Source organism: Equus caballus, chromosome 8 (genome assembly GCF_041296265.1).
Source record: "Equus caballus isolate H_3958 breed thoroughbred chromosome 8, TB-T2T, whole genome shotgun sequence".
Taxonomy (NCBI): domain Eukaryota; kingdom Metazoa; phylum Chordata; class Mammalia; order Perissodactyla; family Equidae; genus Equus; species Equus caballus.
In genome coordinates, this window is record NC_091691.1 from 25,897,543 (window position 1) to 25,916,771 (window position 19,229).

General features: G+C 46.8%; 2 protein-coding genes across 3 annotated transcripts in view; both read left to right on the forward strand.

Annotated features, from left to right (window-relative positions):
• ATP6V0A2 (ATPase H+ transporting V0 subunit a2) overlaps positions 1–14,986 on the forward strand; it is a 38,621-nt gene extending 23,635 nt beyond the window's left edge. For both annotated transcript variants that reach the window (XM_023647301.2, XM_070220413.1), the window contains exons 12-20: positions 93–280; positions 382–472; positions 2,632–2,750; positions 3,400–3,610; positions 5,690–5,809; positions 7,154–7,273; positions 9,007–9,124; positions 11,056–11,227; positions 11,835–14,986. In XM_023647301.2, the coding sequence (XP_023503069.1) occupies positions 93–280; positions 382–472; positions 2,632–2,750; positions 3,400–3,610; positions 5,690–5,809; positions 7,154–7,273; positions 9,007–9,124; positions 11,056–11,227; positions 11,835–11,934 (1,239 nt within the window). In that variant the 3' untranslated portion in view covers positions 11,935–14,986. The remainder of the gene's footprint in view (positions 1–92; positions 281–381; positions 473–2,631; positions 2,751–3,399; positions 3,611–5,689; positions 5,810–7,153; positions 7,274–9,006; positions 9,125–11,055; positions 11,228–11,834) is intronic.
• Positions 14,987–15,512: 526 nt separating this feature from the next.
• DNAH10 (dynein axonemal heavy chain 10) overlaps positions 15,513–19,229 on the forward strand; it is a 137,770-nt gene continuing 134,053 nt past the window's right edge. The window contains exon 1 of the mRNA XM_023647299.2: positions 15,513–15,784. Coding sequence (XP_023503067.2) covers positions 15,571–15,784 — 214 coding nt within the window. The 5' untranslated portion in view covers positions 15,513–15,570. The remainder of the gene's footprint in view (positions 15,785–19,229) is intronic.

Below are 19,229 nucleotides of genomic sequence, written 5' to 3' on the forward strand. Positions count from 1 at the left end.
AGGAGTGGTTAAGAAGGCGCCAGGCGAGTTTGGATCGCATTAGCATGTTTTCCCAGGGGCCTTGTGTTGCTCACCACGCTTTGCCTTCACAGATCATGCGAATGTTTTTCAACGGCCGGTACATCCTCCTGCTGATGGGGCTCTTCTCGGTGTACACGGGCCTCATCTACAACGACTGCTTCTCCAAGTCAGTGAACCTGTTCGGCTCCGGGTGGAACGTGTCTGCCATGTACGGCGCCGCCCACGCGCCGTCGGAGCGTAAGAAGATGGTGCTTTGGAAGTAAGTGTTCCATCGGCAGGCAGGCTTCTGGGTAGGAGAAGCGTCTCCCTGAGACCCTTCCTGCTCCTCGCGGGGCCTTCTCACCCTGCTTTCTGTTACAGTGACAGCGTCGTCAGGCACAACAGGGTTTTGCAGCTGGACCCAAGCATTCCTGGAGTGTTCCGCGGCCCCTACCCGCTTGGCATCGACCCTGTGAGTGCGCTTTTTCCTCCCGTTATCTCGGTTGCTCTGCGGTGCCACCTAGCTTAGCCGTCGGCCGTGTCCCAGCCTCTTCAGCAGGGTCACAGGCTCACACCGAGGGGAAGTGCCTGGGGGTCCCCGCCTGGGCCTCAGGGCTCGCTGTGCTCCCCGCGTCCGGCTGGTTTATAGGTGAAGCCGAGCTGTCCATCTGGGAGCTGAGGCCGGCACCTGAGTGTGAGAAGCGCACAGCGAGGTGGGGCTACAGGCTCTCATGCTTCCTGACGTGTCCTACTCTAGGGGAAAGTGGCGCTTCAGGAGTCGTTAAATGTATGCTGTTTCGTAAATTTCTCTTTGTATACGTGAATTCTTTTTTTACCCTTTGCTCTAGAAAGAAATAGTGTGGAATCTTAGAGCTGAAGGGGAGCTGGAGGTTATCATGGTGCTTAGGGAGGTAGTTGTTTGACGGGGGAAGCTGTTGGGAGAAGGGATCTGAAGAAGTGGCCCCCAGGGGCTGGGATTGCCCCACCCTGCCGCCCACGGCTCTGCAGGCTGGCTCCCAGGAGGCCAGGCAGTGTTTCCCTGGACTGTCAGGGGTCTTCCTTAAATGGGGAGCTTAGACACGATCTTCAGATTGCTTTGGAGGGATGTCATGTAGTTGTGTTCAGTATGAAAAACTGAAAAGTGGATGAAGAAAGTCTAGCATTCCGTATGTGAGCTCTCTGAGTTACCTCAGTCTGTTCAACCTTGTCTTTTTGCATTGTTCGTAGAGTTTAATGTTCTTCCATAAGTCTTAGTATAATTGGGAACTTGAAAAAACTTGTATGACACTTTCTTTAAGGTACAGCATTTTGGAGCCAGATTCCTTAATAATGTGTGGCCTTGCTTTAAGGAAAGAAATGTTTCTGAATAAAGGCACCAAGGAAGAATGTTTGGGGCTTTTTTTGTTTGTGTGAGGAGGAAGAGATTGGGGCATGGTTTTGTCTTCTTTTTGCTTTAATTTTAAAAATCAGCATTGCATTCAAATGGTTCATACGTGGATCCATGGATATACTTTCTGTATGTGAAAGGTCAAAGTCTTCTGGAAAGTCTCCTCCCGTCCTGTCCTCACTCACTCGGCTCCCAGCCTTCTCCCGTCCGGGAACCCCTGTTCTCACTCGCTTGTGTCTCCTTGCAAAGTTTCTTTATAAATAGCCAAATAAACACAAACACATGTTTGTATTCTCCCCCTCTTTACTCAGAAGGTAGTTGAATGTCCAGCTTTTTTTAACTTAACCTTCAAAGACAGACTTTGGTGTTGTATGTTTTGTGTGTAGTCCGTGGGCAGTTTCCACAGGCTGTGTTCCCTTCTCTCCTCCTCCCTCCTTCACTCCTCACTCCTCTGCATGGCCGTGCTTAACAAGCTTCTCCCAGGTGTGTGTCAGTCAAGTTGACTGGCCTCCCTTTTACCCAATTCCCAGCTCTAAATACCTCATTCTGAAATCTTCTTTTCACTTAGAAAGAATGAGCCTTCTGTCCGAATAGGCCCCGCCCTGAAGGGGGGCTGTAGGAACTAGCTTTTCACAGAGTAAGAGAGGGGGGCAGTGAGGGTCGCTGGAGGGGCCTGGAGGCAGGGCGGCCCCGGGGAGGCCAGCCCCACACGTGGGGCCTGTGTCACTGTCAGCACAGCTCAGACACTTGCTGCACTTCTGCTTTCAATTTTTTTTTTTGCAGTTCAACTTTATTATAACCTATACGTACAAGTTAGTGTATAAAGTGTGGTTGTGAAGTTATAAGACGTATAACTCGTTTGTCCCCTGCTCAGGGTGAGAGACCCCAGGACCTTGACAGTGTCCTTCTGACCCTCCCCCATGGTCCTGAACTCTGCTCCTTGTCTGCTGTCCACTCCGTGTTGCTTCCCAGGCCTGTGTCCCTAAACATGGTGTCGTTTCATTTGGCAGCCCCTGAACTCCGTAGTAAAGATGGAGTTGTTCCCTAACAGTCTGTGGGCCTGCTTTAAGGAAATCAGTGGTTCTCAGACTGAAGGCGTCCTGAAGAAAGTTGGCATGTGGCTTTCTGTTTAAATTTACAGCTGCCTTTTGATTTAAGGCAGGAACTTTCATCAGTGTCACCCGTTTATCCTAAGGCAGTTGGGGAAGTTAAAGATTTCTTGTTTGTCTTTGTTTTGTCTTTAGATTTGGAACTTGGCCACAAATCGTCTCACTTTTCTAAACTCTTTCAAAATGAAGATGTCTGTGATTTTAGGAATTATTCACATGACTTTTGGAGTCATTCTGGGAATATTTAACCACTTGTAAGTACAGATTTTTATTTTTAAGCAGTGTTTGTAAGCCGAGTGTGATATTCCTTAAACCTTGCTTCTTGAGGGTGGGCTGTATCGGTAAGAGGCAGCCAGTGTGGTGGTGAACTGTGTTACGTGGTTCCCTTCTGATGATGTAGTTTTGGGGCAGTTTCAGTGATTCATTCATTCAGCAAATACTTATTAGGACAGAGTGTGTGCCAGGCGCTGTTCCAGGTTCTAGGGGCGGAGCAGTTGGGAGGACAGAAACGTTTGTCCCTCATCATGGGCTTTACATTCAAGTGGGGGAAACATGCAGCGTGGAAATTCATAGTTATTTCCAAAAGTGATTTTTGTCATATTCTTTTTTCACTTTATAAATTAGGAAACCTTTTGTTTGTTTATTAGAGCGAGTATATTAGGAGGAGGAGACAGTATCGTTTTTCTCTTCCTGGATCTGATAGTGACACACTAGTCATTTCTACTGTCCTCACACCTCTTATCTTCAGGGATGTATCTGAATCACCACTATGAGTTACCGTAAGACAAAGGATGTTATGCTGGGGTAGGCTTTGTCATAAAGAATTTAAGATTAATTTGCTCTTTACTTTTTTGTCTGAGTCCAGTCTTGTTCGTGGGTTGATCGGTTACTCTCTTTTCTTAGGCATTTCAGGAAGAAGTTCAATATTTATTTGGTTTCCATCCCAGAACTTCTCTTCATGCTCTGCATATTTGGACACCTTATATTTATGATCGTCTATAAGTGGCTGCTTTATTCAGCAGAAACCTCCAGAGTTGCTCCTAGCATTCTGATTGAGTTTATTAACATGTTCTTATTTCCGACTAGTGAAACCAATGGTCTTTACCCAGGGCAGGTAAGTAATCCTCTTCTCCACTCTTGCGAGCTGAAACAAGCCTTCCTGCCCGTCCTTTTATTTTGATCAGTAGAATGATTAAAGGTGCCTCCGCGGGCCCCCAGGCGCATAGGGGCTTTCTCTGTCTCTGTACCATGGCAAGAGGGCGCCGTGGACGCCGTCCTGCTCCGAGCGCCGTCCTGGGGGCTCTGGTCAGGCAGCGTAGTCTAGACCCAGGGCCGCTCGGTAGCCGGCAAACTGGTGGGAAGAAAATGTGTTCCTGCAGGGTTCCTGGGGGCTGCCCCGTCCCCCATTTCTCCAGTGTCTTTAAAATCATCTCTGACTAAGCCAGGCCATCAGAGAACCGGCACCTGGACCACACACCCTGGCCCTCTCCAAAAATGGCTTTTCTGTAATTGTGTGTTTGTGTTTTGCCCCCTCAGCCACAGTGTGGCCCGGTGCTGAGAGTGGGGGCTCTGAGGCTGACTGCCCTGCTTGCCATCCCAGCTCTGCTACTTCCTCGAAATGGAAATTTGACACATTACTTAATTTCTCTGTGCCTCAGTTTCCTCAACTATAAAATAGCAGAAAAATAGGACCCAATTCATAGCATAGAGTTACTATGTCCCAAGTACTTAGAAGAGTGCCTGTCACCCACCACGTGCTCAGTAAATGCTAGCTAGGACTGTAGCTATGCCAAGGGTCTCTGTGCCGGGTAGAGAGCTGTAGCATCCTGCCTGAGGACGACAGTGAAGACGTGCCTGTCACATTGCACAATGTTGGAGGGTAGGGAGAAACCCAGTCTGTCATTACTGTCAGAACCCGTGTTCTCCGGAGCCGTGATTTGTGTCCTTTTAAATCTTGTTGACCTTGAAATGGAGCATTTGGTTTGGTTTTCCCATCCGTTGACTGTGGCAGGTTTCCAGTCAGGTTTGAAGCTCGCTTACGGAACTGTGGGCTTCGTTTGTAGCTGCGTGTGTGCGTCCTGTATTTGAGTTTCTACTTCCATTTATAGTTCTCCTGTTCATGATTTTTAAAAATTAAATTTTATCATTATTTTGTTGAACCTTTCCAGAATAACATAGATCAGATAAATACAAAAAGGAGTGCAGTGGGGCTATGGACAGAAAGATCAATGAAGGGAGCTACCTTTACTTAGCACCTGCTGCATGTCTGAAAATGCCCTTTCCTTGACCCCTGAGGTAGGCGGTGTCCAGCCTGGTGGCTCAGGGCAGGCCTGGCTGCTAGCTGCCAGCGGGGCCCGGATTTTAGCCGCGTTTACCTGACTGCACTGCTCGCAACTTCTGGTGTGACTCTGTGTGTGGCCCCTCCTTTTCTCGGCTTTTCAGGGGTGAATCATATTGGTGGTGTGGTGTGAGATGCTAAGACGTAGATAGTACCACCACATCCCGGAGTCGTGCCTTGGCTCTGGGAACCTGTGTTTAACGTGGGGACGGCTGCAGAGAACAATAAGCAGGGGACACTGCAGTGCCGGCGGGTTTGTTTAAGGGCCGCCTCCAGATCCTTTAAAACCACACAGACTGCAGCGGCTGCAGAAGCATGAGTATGCTTTGCTCTTGATTTATTTTTAAGTAACTGCAAATCTCCCTTTTTAAGAAAATGTTTTTAGCTTTGTTCTGAATGCTGCTTCGGTATTTTTCCTGTGTAGAAATAAACCCACTTGCTGCGTGTTACTCCATGCTCCCATTCCTCAAGTCGTCTGTATAATGAACAAACAAAAACGAAAAGCAGCCCAGAATTTAAAAAATGTATAGCTTCTGTTTGTATTTTCTCATTTACAGTGTTTTCAGAAAATTTTTAGCTGGAGTTTGACTCTTGAGAAATTTCCTACAAATTCCGACTGGTCTCAGCAGAATTGTATTTTACCACCGTGTCATGAGTGTCATGATCAGTTCTAGAATTCAGCTGTGAGTTTAGGAAACGATCCACTGGCAAATAGAATCGGACTCGTATTCCCTTTATGTTCCTTGTTGATAAAGAGCCATTCTCCTTGACTTTGACTTGTTTAATGAAGGATACTGATGACACTCTCTGCACGTCTTTGCGTTTTAATGGACTTCCTCCCTCCCGTGCCCACAGGAGCACGTCCAGAGACTGTTGCTGGTGGTCACAGCGTTGTCCGTCCCCGTTCTCTTCTTGGGAAAGCCTCTTTTTTTGTTGTGGCTGCACAACGGGCGGAGCTGCTTTGGCGTGAGCAGGGTAAGTGTGCGTCTGGCCGCTGCTTGTCGAGGGGGAGCAGAGTCTCTGTTCACTCAGAAAAGGTTTGATAAGGGAAACACCTTGCAGAGGGTGCCAGCCCCTGGGTTGAAGAGCCCAAGCTTCCTTTACTTAGAGCTGTGGTGTCGCCAGCTCCGCAGAAGTGGCATGCCCGGAGCCCGCGGTGTTGGGGCGCGGGGAAGCAGGCCCTGCCGGAGCGCACAGCGCCTGGCAGGAGTCAGGACGAGAGCCTTCAGTCTGGCGTGTTGTCATTACAGCGATTTCCTTCCTTAGTCTCGCCTCTTGATTTTTGGTCTTTAAAGTGTCTTTTTTATTTAAATAATATAACTAAATTATAGAAAATGTGGAAAATATAGAAAATAGTGCCCTTAAGTTCTGTCACCCAGTTATAACCAGTATTACCATTTTGTTAAGTTTCTTTCCAAACTGTTGTGTATCTAGTTTCTCATTTTATTTCTTTTTTAAAAATTGTGGTAAAATATACGTAACATAAATTTTCCATTTTAACCATTTTTAAGTGTCTAGTTCAGTGGCATTAAGAATATTCACGTTGTTGTGCAACCATTATCACCATCCATCTCCAGAACTTTTTTATCTTCCTGAACTGAGACTTTGTCCCCATTAAACACCAACTCCTCCTTCCCCTCACTCGGCCCCTGGTAGCCTCCATTCTCCTTTCTGTCTCTATGAATCTGACTACTTTAGGGACCACATACAAGTAGAATCATACAGTATTTGTCTTTTGTGTCTGGCTTCTTCCACTCAGCATAATGTCCTCAGGCTTCATCTATGTTGTAGCAGGTGTCAGAATTTCCTTGCTTTTTAAGACTGATTAATGTTCATTCACTGCGAGGACAGACCACATTTCACTTATCAGCTCAGCCGTCAGTGGACACTCGGGCCGTCTCCACCTTTGGCTGATGTGAATAATGCTGCTGTGAACACGGGCGCACAGAGATCTGTCTGAGGCCCAGCTTGCAGTCCTTTTGGGTGCGTACCCAGAAGTGGAACTGCTGGGTCAGAGGGTGACTCTGTGTTTAACTGTTCGAGGAAGCGCCAGACTGGTTCCCACAGCGGCTGCGCCGTCGTGCGTCCCCACCACCAGTGCACGGGGTTCCAAGTTCTCTACGCCCTAGCCAACACTCGTTATTTTCTGTTTTTTTATAATAGCCATCCCAATGGGGATGAAGTGCTCATTTTCTTTTAAAGAACTTATTTATTCCTGAAGAGCTGAGTCGTTAAGAGAAACGGAGGGGCTCCATCCCTGGTTTTGTGACACCCTTTGGTGTACAGGTGTTGACTCTGTCCTCTTTTGGTCGTTGTTAGAGTGGTTACACACTTGTAAGGAAAGACAGCGAGGAGGAGGTTTCATTGCTGGGCAGCCAAGACATAGAAGAGGGAAATCACCAAATGGAGGACGGATGCAGAGAAGTGACGTGTGAGGAGGTAATCTGCTCAGTTACTGTGATAACATTAGATGGTAACCAAGCTTTCATAGAGTTGATCCTCATGATAAGAATGATAATAATAACCTTAAAAGGAAAAACAACTGCTACTCAAACTCTCCAAATGCTGTTTTGGTCATAGAATTGCCATTATAATATGAGGGTTTGGGTTAACATTTTGTTGTGTCAGTTTTATGATGAGATTTATGGAGTTAACATTACAAGCTGTGATATTAAGTGACTTACGGTGCCACGCATGTTGCTTTCGAAAGATTCTCGTCTCAGCAAGAACTTTTCTGTGGTTGGAGAAGGAGCCCGGTTCACACTGTGTCGGGCGGAACCTCCCGGCTCCGGTCAGAACGGCCGGAGTTGGCCTCAGGATGGTCAGTGTCTGGATCTCCGATTCCCAGAGGCCTGGAGGGGTTTTTCTGTGCAAGTCTGCTTCAGAGTCTGAAGCCTGTTGGCCCCACGATGTTGGAGCCATGGCCACAGCTAGCCCTGAGCTTATTTTCTTCAGTATTTCAATCAGAGAGAAAAGCACATGTAGCTGCTTGTTACTGTTAGGAAAAACCCCAGGAATTACTGCGATTGGCCTGGCTAGGGCCGCTGGCCATCCCTGGACCAGTGACTGCTGTAGTGATCTGCACAAGCTGCCGTACCACAGAAATTTATTTCTCAGAGTTCTGGAGGCTGGAAGTCCAACGTCATGATGTTGGCAGGGTTGGTTTCTCCTGAAGCCTCCTTCCTTGGCTGTGGATGGCTGCCTTCTCACTGTGTCTTCGCACGGGCTTTTCCCTGTGTGCGTGCATCTCTGGGTGTCTTCCCCTTCCTATAGGGATACGGTCCTATGGGATTAGGTCCCCACTCTTATGACCTCAGTTAGCCTTAATTACCTTCTTAAAGGCCCTGTCTCCAAACATAGTCACATTGGGGGTTAGGACTATAACATACATGTTTTGGGGGAACACAGTTCAGCCCATAACAACTGTGGTGAGGGGTCAGGGTTAGATGGGGGAAGACTCAGTTCCCCCTAAGGAAGGGAGGGACAGTCCTGGGCAGACAGAGCAGAGCGTGTCCGCTGCTCTTTTCTTGGCAGCTTTACTTGGCTAACCAGTAAGAACTAAACAGAATTTCTCGTAATCAACATTTTGTAATTGTTATGTAATTTAGTGTTTTAATTTGGGACAATGAATAATTCATGGGATCATAAAAAAACAAAATGCAGAGCTGGATGGGACATTAGGGCATCTTGCCCGGTGTGTGCAGCCTTTCCCTGTGAGGGAGCCCGTGTCTGATCTCGCTCGTCACACTTGTGTTTAGAGTGCTCTTACCTGTTAAACACATACCTTTCTTAATAGTCTTCTCATCGTGTGGTTGGTGAATGTCTATTTTTTCATTAGATGTTTGTAGTTACTAAGCCCAGCTCAGGAATCTGACTGGGCCATCTGGGGTCATGGCAGTCACAGTTCTAGTCCACCCCTCAGTTTACGTCTGAGACGCTGAGGCTCGAGTGGAAGCAGGTGGTGAGTTCTGTAGGTCATACGGCCGGTTAGTGGCAGAGCCGTGAGTAGAACTCAGATCTTGTGACTCACTGTTCTTCACACTCCAGTGTGTTCTCACCGGTAGTCCAGGAGCAGTTCTGTCCTTGTAATCCTGAAACTGGAACACTCGTTTAATCTGTGAAGTGCGCCTGTAACATACTGAATCTAACACGTGTTGTGTAATCTCTCTCAGTTCAATTTTGGAGAAATCCTAATGACCCAAGTGATCCATTCCATCGAGTACTGTCTGGGATGCATCTCCAACACGGCGTCATACCTGAGGCTCTGGGCGCTCAGCTTGGCTCATGCACGTGAGTTTCTGCTTAGACCTGCAGTTCGCAGGCTGCGCTGAGGGCGCACAGGCGGTGCACCGTGACCCCCGCGGGCCTTGTGGGACATCTGACATTTTTGCGGGAAACAGCACCTTTCAGACGCTGTGTGAACTAGTGCTATTGAGTTGTTTGAACTTAACTACTGAGTGCACAGCTCTCCTGGGTATTTCTTTTGACCTGGGGCTGCTGTGAAAAATTACTCAGACATAAGGGGCTTTGAGAACCAAGAAGGCTTGGGGACCTCTGGCATAGACGCTCTCACTCTGCCGTTACCATTATTGTTTTGTCATTACTGTTATTGCATTCAATCCTGCCTTACCAAGTGTGACTATTTTCTGGGGTCAAGCAAGTCCTAGAACAACGCTAATGAGTCGTTTCGATCAGAGGCGTCCCCCCTTCACCTGTTCTGACGATGCGCAAGTTTCAGCACCGCGGTTTAGTCCCCGACAGCACGGTGCAGATTTGAGTTACCACAGTATGCTCACTGTGAGTGTGTGTGTGAAGCTCTTTAGTCCACACCTCACTGTGTAAATGGCACATGTGCACGTCACCGTCAGTGACGGATCACATCACTTCTTTCAAAGCCTGGTGGCGATTGGTCTCGTGCATCTGCTGTTCAGTTCATGCACCGACAGCAAAGCGCGTGGTGCCGTTTGCCTCCTCGTGGGCCAGTGATAAACCCGTGTGGCATTTACAAATGGCCAATCGAATGAGGGAATTGGCCAACAAACATGAAAGTGCAGCAGAGAAACAAAAAGCGGTAACGCTGGAAGTGAAACGGGAATTGAATGTGAATGGAGTTACAGAAGAAATAGCTGACTCGGGGAGTGTTCACTCTGCTGCCCTTTGAGAATAAATTTGCAGCCAGAGGAACTTGGTGAAGCACATCTATCGATATAAATGAGCAAAGTGGTTGTGATGATGAAGAGGCAGGTGTCCCGGAAGAGTGATGCCGTGGCAGCTCTAGGGGGAGTTTCAGGACACAAGGTGCAACGGATTCACTGTTGGAAGTGATACAAACTGAGAAAAAAATATGGTAATTTGCTTAGTATGAGAAAAGGTGCTTGCTCTGTGTCAGGGTGCCCGACCTGCCCAGGTTACATGAGGAGAAGGCAAGCACTGTTCAGACTTCCGTTGATAAGTTTTTTCTTAACCAAAAAGCCCCCAACAATTTAATACTCAATGTTTCTAATGTTCTAAAAATAGATTGACTGTTTTTTTTCATTTCTCTGTGCATTGATAACTGACAGTACGAGAGTTTTTAATGTTTTGACAAAAATTTTTAAAGGTCCCAGAACAATTGTAATTTTTCCCAGGTGATTATTCAGGATGCTTTGGACAGTTCTGATTGCACGGCCATTGTTGTGCTCCTGCACTGCTGCGCAAAGCAAAGATTGCCCGTACTTGTGAGAGCCACCAGATGATAGAGACTTTTAAGACTTATTCTTATTACCCTGCTATTTTTATAAGCACAGGCAAAAGTCTGGAGTTTCTGGCTGGAGGGGAGCCTGGTCCATCAGCCTCGTTTTACAGAGGCGGAGACTGAAGCCCAGTGAGGGTCACTGCTCACACAGGATCACCCAGCTGGTCAGTTAGGGCAGAGCCAGGACTAGACGCCGAGCCTCCCGCCGCCTGGCCCTATGCTGCCTTGGGCCAGAGCCGGTCCAGGTCTCTTGTCAGGAGGCAGGCCTGTGATTTTTCGGGTGTGCCAAGCCTTCCTCAGTGTTTGAGGTAGTGACGGCGCTGCTTACCTTTTACACAAGAAGCAGATTACGAATGTATTATGTAGGTGTGTGTATTATTTTATGGATAACAATTCAGCGTTGTCAGAAGGAAACCGGTCCAGCTAGCTAAGTGAAGTGACCCGTGGGCTGTAAACAGAAGGTAACTGCAGCAGGATTCCTTTGCAGAGTTGTCTGATGTCCTGTGGGCCATGCTGATGCGAGTGGGCCTCCGCGTGGACACCACCTACGGAGTCTTGCTGCTCCTCCCGGTTATTGCGCTCTTTGCAGTTTTGACAATTTTCATCCTTTTGATCATGGAAGGGCTTTCTGCATTCCTTCACGCCATACGCCTCCATTGGTGAGTTTGAAATTGAGCTTTGGGACTGTTATTTTAAGAAATCTAACCCCTCCCCATAAACATAACCCCCACAAAAATCTAGTGCTTCGTTTAGGTCAGTTCTTCTGTTCCTAACGTTGGCATCTGTGTTCAGATCCCCTGAGTAAAGCTGTATTTTGTTTCTGAACCTTTGTACAGACAAGTGAAAGCAAGTTTGTGCGTGCCAAGTGATTCTGTGTGTTTCGTTCCTTCAGTTCACTGTGGGTCTGGCAGGTCGCTTTATCTTATTGTAAAACACTTGGTACATATTTTGTAACGTTTTACAGTAGTGCTCAGATCACTTGTCTCATATCCAGTTCCCGAGGTGGAGTGGCTCTTAGCACTTGGTGTGTCTGTGGTGTGTGGTTGGCATGATGTGTTAGTGTGTCTTTCCTGAGAAAGCCAACATTGGGCGCTGTGTGTGTGTGGATGTTATCTGAGTCAACATATTTGTGCCAAGAGCATGTGTGGCATGAAGCAACTTCAGCCCGGGAACTTTTCTTTTTTTAACTTACAAATGTACTTTTAAGAAACGTAGGAAATGTTATTCACAATCTTTCATTAATACGTGGAATTTTTTTTTTTTTAGGGTAGAATTTCAGAACAAATTCTATGTTGGTGCAGGCACCAAATTTGTTCCTTTCTCATTCAGACTCCTTTCATCCAAGTTCAGTGATGACATGGCATGATCGTGTTGCTGGATCCAACAAGTTTCAGATTTATGGAGAATTATCATGTTATAGAATTTCGCTTATGTCAAATTTACAATAGGAAAAACTCTGTCTAAATTGATTGCCTTATGATACCGCCAAATAATTCTGTAAGATATACCTCTTCCTCATTTGTTAAATGTTTTGTAAAGTTTATCAATTTCAGATATATAAATTTCTTTCAGTTTTTTGATGAGCAAATGTAAGTTAATGCCAAAAGTTATGTTAAAGTTATTTTTAAAAATATCGGCTTGTAGAGAGAAGTCAATTTTGAATGGCTGGTTGAAAATGGTCTTGGAAACTTGGTTCTTTTTCACCTTATTAAAAAAAAAAGCAAAGAGTTATTCTGTCACCTGAAGTTGTCAGATAATATTTTCCAACAGCTGAAGTTAAGTATAGTTTTTGTAAAAATTTAATTTGACAGGTAATCAAAAGATTCACGTTTTCTGCTTGACTAAAAGTGTGTGAACATTTTTTATCGTATGCTATCTAGAATTACAAGTAGGCGATTGTTTCTACAGTTTTGTCTTGTTTTAATAATTAGGGAAAATGGGATAAAATAACATACAACAAATGGTTGTTCACTTGTATATTTTTTTAAAGACTCTTATCCTGTTATCCTTACATAAAACCAATTATGATAATTGTATATTTGGAAAGGTAAACTCTACACTGAGCCTTAAACCCAGAGTGACTGTGGAAGATATAACATGGATATGATTTGAACTTAGTGACCAGCTTGGCTGATGCTATTGAACCGAAAGGGGTTTAAACATGTTGAGTGAAGGGAAGGTAGAAAGTAGTATTTTGTATATTTTTATAACAAAATATAAATTAAGATGTTTTTCCATGAAGAGATTGCACCTGTCCTTGAGAACAGTATCATTGTAATTTTTTACTTTCAATTAATATTAATTCTAAATAAAGGTCTGATAAAGGCATTTAGAATTAATTTAAACTTTCAAACACTATTTAGCTCAGTTGAAAACTAATTCTTAACTAAGCCATTCATTTATAATCTTTGGTTTAAATTCATCTTTTCACCTGACAATTTAGTTTTCAATGAATTTGAGTCAGTCCTATTGAACATTGTGATCTGTTCTAAAGTCTTAAAAATTATGTTCCTTTTTTACATTTCACTGTAATTGATTTTAGGTAATTATTTTCAAAAAGATACCTGCAGTGTTTTCACATTGTTAACATTTTGAGTAACACACACGAGAAGGCCTGGTTGTCACCATGCTCCTTCACCCCGGCTACTGGTAGAGAGTTAGGAATTTTCCTTACAAGCTAAGATTATGGCAGCACTGAGTTTGAGCGTATCTTTTTAGGAAATTTCAATGCCTGTTTGTGAGAGGCGTGAACTGAACATCACAACATAACTGTGACTCTGACACTAAACCTTTTTCGTTGTAGTAAATGTCCCACCCTGCTCCTCCATGAGATGGTACCCAAAGCCAGTTTGGAATTACTGGGTTTTGTCTCTTATATTAAGATGTCAAACATAAAATGATGCTGATGAAACCCTGGAAGATGATTCTGCTCTCAAAGTTAAGTTTCCCCAGAAAGGTGGAATAGTGGACATTTTTGTCGGGCAGATACAAAATCCAAAGAATGCTGTCCATGTTTCACACTTGTACCTTGCAAGGTGTCATTTTTATTACTTTACTCCAAGGATCTGTTGTAATAAAATGGTAACTGATTCATCCCCAGGAAGCTCCCGATTTCAGGGCCCTGTGAACTGGATTAGTAAACAACAAACATACAGTGTCTGCTGGCATGCTTTACTGCCTCCAGTGGTGACTGTCGTGGGGGCCACTTTTTAATTCTAATTAACACCTCTTATCAGGGAGTTAGTTATAAGAACAGAGAGTGAAGAGTCCTTTTTCAGTTGAAACCTATGTAGTAGTTATGTAGAATGTAGTTATATTAAAAAATGAATTAATAGTCTTAACGTTTGTGAAAGAACTCTCTAGAAATATCGTTTGGTAGTGTCTGTTAGTTCCCAGGACTAATTTTATGTCCAGTGTCATGTTATCAGAGCGGTCGCTCTGTTTTGTTTTTAGCAATTTAGTAGAACTAATTATGTATATATTTTTTAAGACAGACTTCATTTCCTTGCTAGCAAATAACCAGAGGAAAAATGGTCAGTTGTCTGAATGATGCTAAATATGTTTATTTTCCTAAAGATAAATGTCATCCACATTTTCCAGTTTTCATTCAATATGTTAATGGAGTCCTAAAATAAAAATCCAAGGGATTTCTTCAGTAAAATAGAATGTGATTTCATCCTGCAAGGGTGAAGAACGTCCTTTCGATGACATCAGTTAAGCAGTGAAGTGTGTTCCCATGGGGGTCATGGTGAGCCCTGTGGACTTTCCATTCATTATGGATGAGACTTTGAAGACTCACCTTTCACTGAGGCTGCTCTGTCCTAATTTCTGGAATGGACATTTTATAACAGCAGTCTGGTCTCATTTTTCAATCTGCAGTAATTGAACAAGGCATAGAATTATCTATAGCATAGGTATCTCTTACGATGTTTACGAAGTACATTTGAGAGCCTGATTCATTTTGGAAAACAAAAACAAAAAATGACTTCTACAACTGTTCTGCAGTCTGTATTCAAAAACAATAAATTTCTTTATTAAAATTTTAAAGCCAGGTTTGCTTGCGTGCCATCTGGTATATCTCCATCAAGGTTATTAAGAAATCTTAATTCAAGATGATGGAAATAAGGCAGTTTGGTGTAATAGTTTTCCAACAGCCAGAACATTGATGCTGAGCTTTGGTTTAGAATTTTAAGAAATATTTAGAACATTCCATTTGTTCCTTGATGGGAAAACCCAACAAGAAGTTTGAGTTCCCAGGGTCAGCCTGGTAGTCTGGGGCTCAACTCTCAACTCTGTGAGGGGAGACGACAGTGAGCAATTACAGCTCCTCAAACGCATGGAAGCACAAGCTTACATCTTTCTATCAGTATTGGACTTCCTTTTACTAATGAAAAATAAATATATCTATATTTTTAAAACGTGGGTGTTTTGCTTTATTATGCCCTGGCTTGGCTAGAAACCCGGAGCACCGGGCCCCTTCTTTGATCCCGTAAACCAAGAGGAACTTGTCCCTTCTTGGAGCTGACTTCGCGGCGTATTTGCTCTTCCGACGCCCTTGCAGGCACAGGCTGCCTCGCCTCCCGCTCTGCCTCTGCCACCGCGGAGGTCTTGCGACCCCGTCTTGCCGCCTCTCTTGCCTCGTTTCCTTATCGACAAAATGGGCAGGATGCCGGCAGACAGGGTGGCGGTGGAGTTACAGGAGGCGGCGCGCACCGCGACCCCGGCTCCTGGCGGAACACGCGCCCCTCGTCCCAGCGGCGTGCGCGCGGCCGCCCGCTCGGCTCGGGGAAGGCTGGGCCACGTCGGGGGGGGGGAGCCCCCGCCCTCAGGGGTCCTGGTTCGCGCCCCTGCGAGCGCGGGGACCGGGTGCGGGGGCGCCGGGGACTGTGCGGCCCCGCGCCCGGGGCGACCGTTGCCGGGGCGCCCGTTGCTAGGGACGCCGTTGCCAGGGACGCCCGCCGGGCGCTCGGCTCCCCGGCGCGGCCCGGCCCTGCGCGGCGCCATGGACGACCTGCGGGTGGTGTGGATGCGCGACCGCGTGTACACCGCCTTCGGCCTCAGCGACCCCAAACTCTTCGAGGACCTGCTGAACCGCGACGACGGCGCAGGCGAGGACCTCATCCTGCACTTCCTCAACCAGGCCAGCGACGAGGAGGGCGCCTCCACGCTCTTCTTCTACCGCGTGGTGGTGCCCGAGGAGGTGGAGGTGGAGATCGGTGAGCCCGCGGCCCCCCGCCGCGCCCCCCGGGGTGGGGAGGCCCCGTCCCCGTCCCCGTCCCCTCCCGGCCGGCCTCGGCCTCAGGCGCGGCCGCCAGCGTTTAGTGTGGCCCCCACGTGTGGGCGCTGCCCAGGGGCTGGGTGAACCCAACAGTCACCGCCGCCCCTGCCCTCCAGGCCGCTGGGAAGGTCAGAGCTTGGACGGATTATCACAGCCAACTCTTCTTTAGCGCTTACTCTGTGCCAGGTACGGTTCCGGACGCTTACATCAACTCATTAATGCTGTGAAGAGGGCGTGTTGCTGTCCTCATTCTAGAGAGGGGCAAACTGTGGCTCAGAGAGGGCTGAGTAACGAACCCCAGAGCGCACAGAGGCCGTGAAGACTCCAAAGACGAGGAGCCGCTGTCCCATGACGTGCGGTAGATGGGCAGACAAGTGTCCCTGGTGTTGGGAAGAACCCTGCATCCCCGCTCTCCCTGATGGCGGCAGGGCCTCCAAGGTGGAGAAGCGCCCTTTCTATCTTCCCAGGCGCCCGACGTGCTATCCTAAAGTAATGCGAAACAAGCTTTTAAAATATTACAGTAGGTTTTAAATACTTATGTTGAACAAATTAGCATTTTAAATAAAAAGAATGACAGTAGACTAGGTGCCCAGAGGCCTTTGTGGAGGTGGCTGGTCCGGCCTAGGGACACAGAGAGGGCCTGGAGGAGCCAGCACAAGGTAGGGGAGGAGAAAGGACAGAGTGCGGGGGACACCCAGACAGGTGCATGTTGGGCAGGAGACGAGGCTCTCTTCCAGCGAGAACACCGCATCTGGGCAGTTGTCACGCACGAGGCTTGTGTGATGTATTCCATCCACGTCACCCGCCTGTGCCAGTCTTGGGTCATCATGAGACTTCTGGATCCCCTGCGAGGCCTGTCACAGGGGAGGGTGGCAGTGCCAGGCAGGCCTTTTCTCTCTTTTGAAGGCACTAGGCACATGCGTTTATCTAAATTATATATTCTTGCACAAAATAATATATATATTCATTGTAGAAAAATCCTAACCCACAAATAAACAACAGTAATGAATTGCTAGTGGCACCCAGAGAGAGGACCGCAGTCACGTTTTGAAATCTAACCTTCCAGTCTTTTATTACGTTCCCCCAGGCAGACCTCTGGGCCTGGACGTTACAGTAGAACAGGATCTTGAATTTAGGCTCTTTCATTATCGCCAAGTGAAATTTCATGGATACAAAGATGCACTAACAGGATTGACTATTTAACATGTACCAAATTTCAGTAACCCTGATTTTGTACATTTAAAAAATATATTGGAGCCGGCCCTGTGGCTGAGTGGTTAAGTTCGTGGGCTCTGCTTGGGCAGCCTGCGGTTTCCCTGGTTCGACGGGGTTTCCCTGGTTCGAGTCCTGGGCGCAGACATGACACCGCTCATCAGGCCTCGGTGAGGTGGCGTCCCAGATGCCACAACTAGAAGGACCAACAACTAAAAATACACAACTATGTACTAGGGGGCTTTGGGGAGAAAAAGGAAAAATAAAAAAAAATCTTTAAAAAATATACGTACCAAGACCCTAAGAAATGGATGCAGCTTGGATTTCTCGTGACCTCTGAGGCTTCTGTTAACAGTTCTGTGGCTGTTTTCACACGTTTCACTCAATGTCTCCTGGCTGGATGTCCCCATTCTGTGTGGAAGCAGATTTCAGTCTCACTTCAGAAGGTCCCCCTAGTGAATTTCTGGACCCTCTGGAGGGTGCTTGGAAGTGTCCCTCGGGCTGTGACCTGTTTCTGGGCTTCCTCTGAATTCCCCTCACTCTTCTGCTCCTTTTCCCGCTCTTCTCTGCCGTCACTACATCATGAGAATGCCAACATTCTCCCCGCCGAGGATGCTGTCCCCGGAAACTCACAGCTGCCCATCCTTGGAGGCGCCTGAAGGGGTTTAGGTGTTGTGTTCGGGACAGCAGTGGGGACGGGGGCCTCCTCCCAGCTCCGTGTCTCACGTTGTCACTCGCCTTCTGCTTGTTAAGCCTACAGGCTCACTAAGACCCTTGGACAGTTTTATTGGCTCCTTTAGGGGGCTCTGGTCTGTCCAGAGAACCCGGAGCAGGACCAGTGCGTGCCTTTCATCCCTCTCTTCTCTCTATTTCTGCCCCTCCCCTGGTCACGACTTTTCTCTGCTCCAGGTTAAAAATTCTGTGCATGGAGACAATAGATGCTGGGTGAGGCTGGTGCTGAGGAAGGAAGGTGCGCACAGCGGCAGCTCGCCTGGGATGCTCTTCTAACGGGTCAGCATGTGTTCCTTCCTGAAATAACACAATGGAATCATACTGTGCATATCATTTAATAACTTGCTGACATTTTAAAAGATTACACAAGTATTAATGGAAGGCATTCTCTTAAAAATTCACAAAACTTAGAATTACATAAAGTGAAAGTGGAAAAGCAACTCCACACCGTGCCTTAAGCTCTACTCCTGTAGAGGGAACCACTGTTAGTTTACTGTGCATCCTGCCAGGTCTTTCCCGACTCTCTCTCTCTCTGTCATCCGTATCCTTCTCTCTATAATGATATGTACGTAATGACAATATATAGAGATATGGAGAGTTCCTAAAATCATAAATAAGATCGTATCGCATGTATGAGTCTGTGGCTTGTCCCGCCTCAATGATACCTTGGAGAATTTTCATGCCAATACCTATAGATCTACCTAACTTGACAGATTTAAGTACAGAGATGCACCATATTTTATTTGTCTGCTCCCTGATTAATGGACAGTTACATGTCCGCAGTATTTTATTGTACAAACAATGTAACATGTACACCTCCTTTCGTCCCCTTTCTGTATTCCTGTGCGCTAGACCTCGAGGAGTGGAATCCTGGGTGAGTGGGCGTGTACATGTAGAGTTTGGGTGGGTCGTGCCAACTGCTCTCTGGAAAGGCCCGGCCAGCCCACACCCAGCCATGAGGAGGTGCCTGTTGCCAGCAGCCTTGCCGTCACTGCGTGTTGTCAATCTTTTGGATATTTGCCAGTCCCATAGGTGAAAGGTGCATGCGCCTCCTTATTCTGACTTGCAGTTTTATGATAATTACCGGAGTGCAGGCTCGTTTTTTATGCATGTTGGTCATGTATACTTCTTCTGGGCTGCTTGTAGCTATGTGGTCTTTCTTGTGTCCTTGATCTTCTGGAGAATTTGCACTAGTCTTCCTTTCGTGTCACTGAAAGGCTGTGTCCAGTAATGGAATATTTCTGTACGACTGTGTGTTGATTTGGAAGCTGGCCCCCGTACAGAGGGCAAGGAGAGAGTGATGCAAGAGGCAGGCCACTCCAGATGGGCTGGTGGCAGTGTCACAAGCAGGGGAACTTACTTATGAGGCTTGTCTGGGGCAGCCGCCAGGCCAGGAGGTGTCCACCCAGCCCGCCAGAGTCTTAACAGTTTAGGTAGAG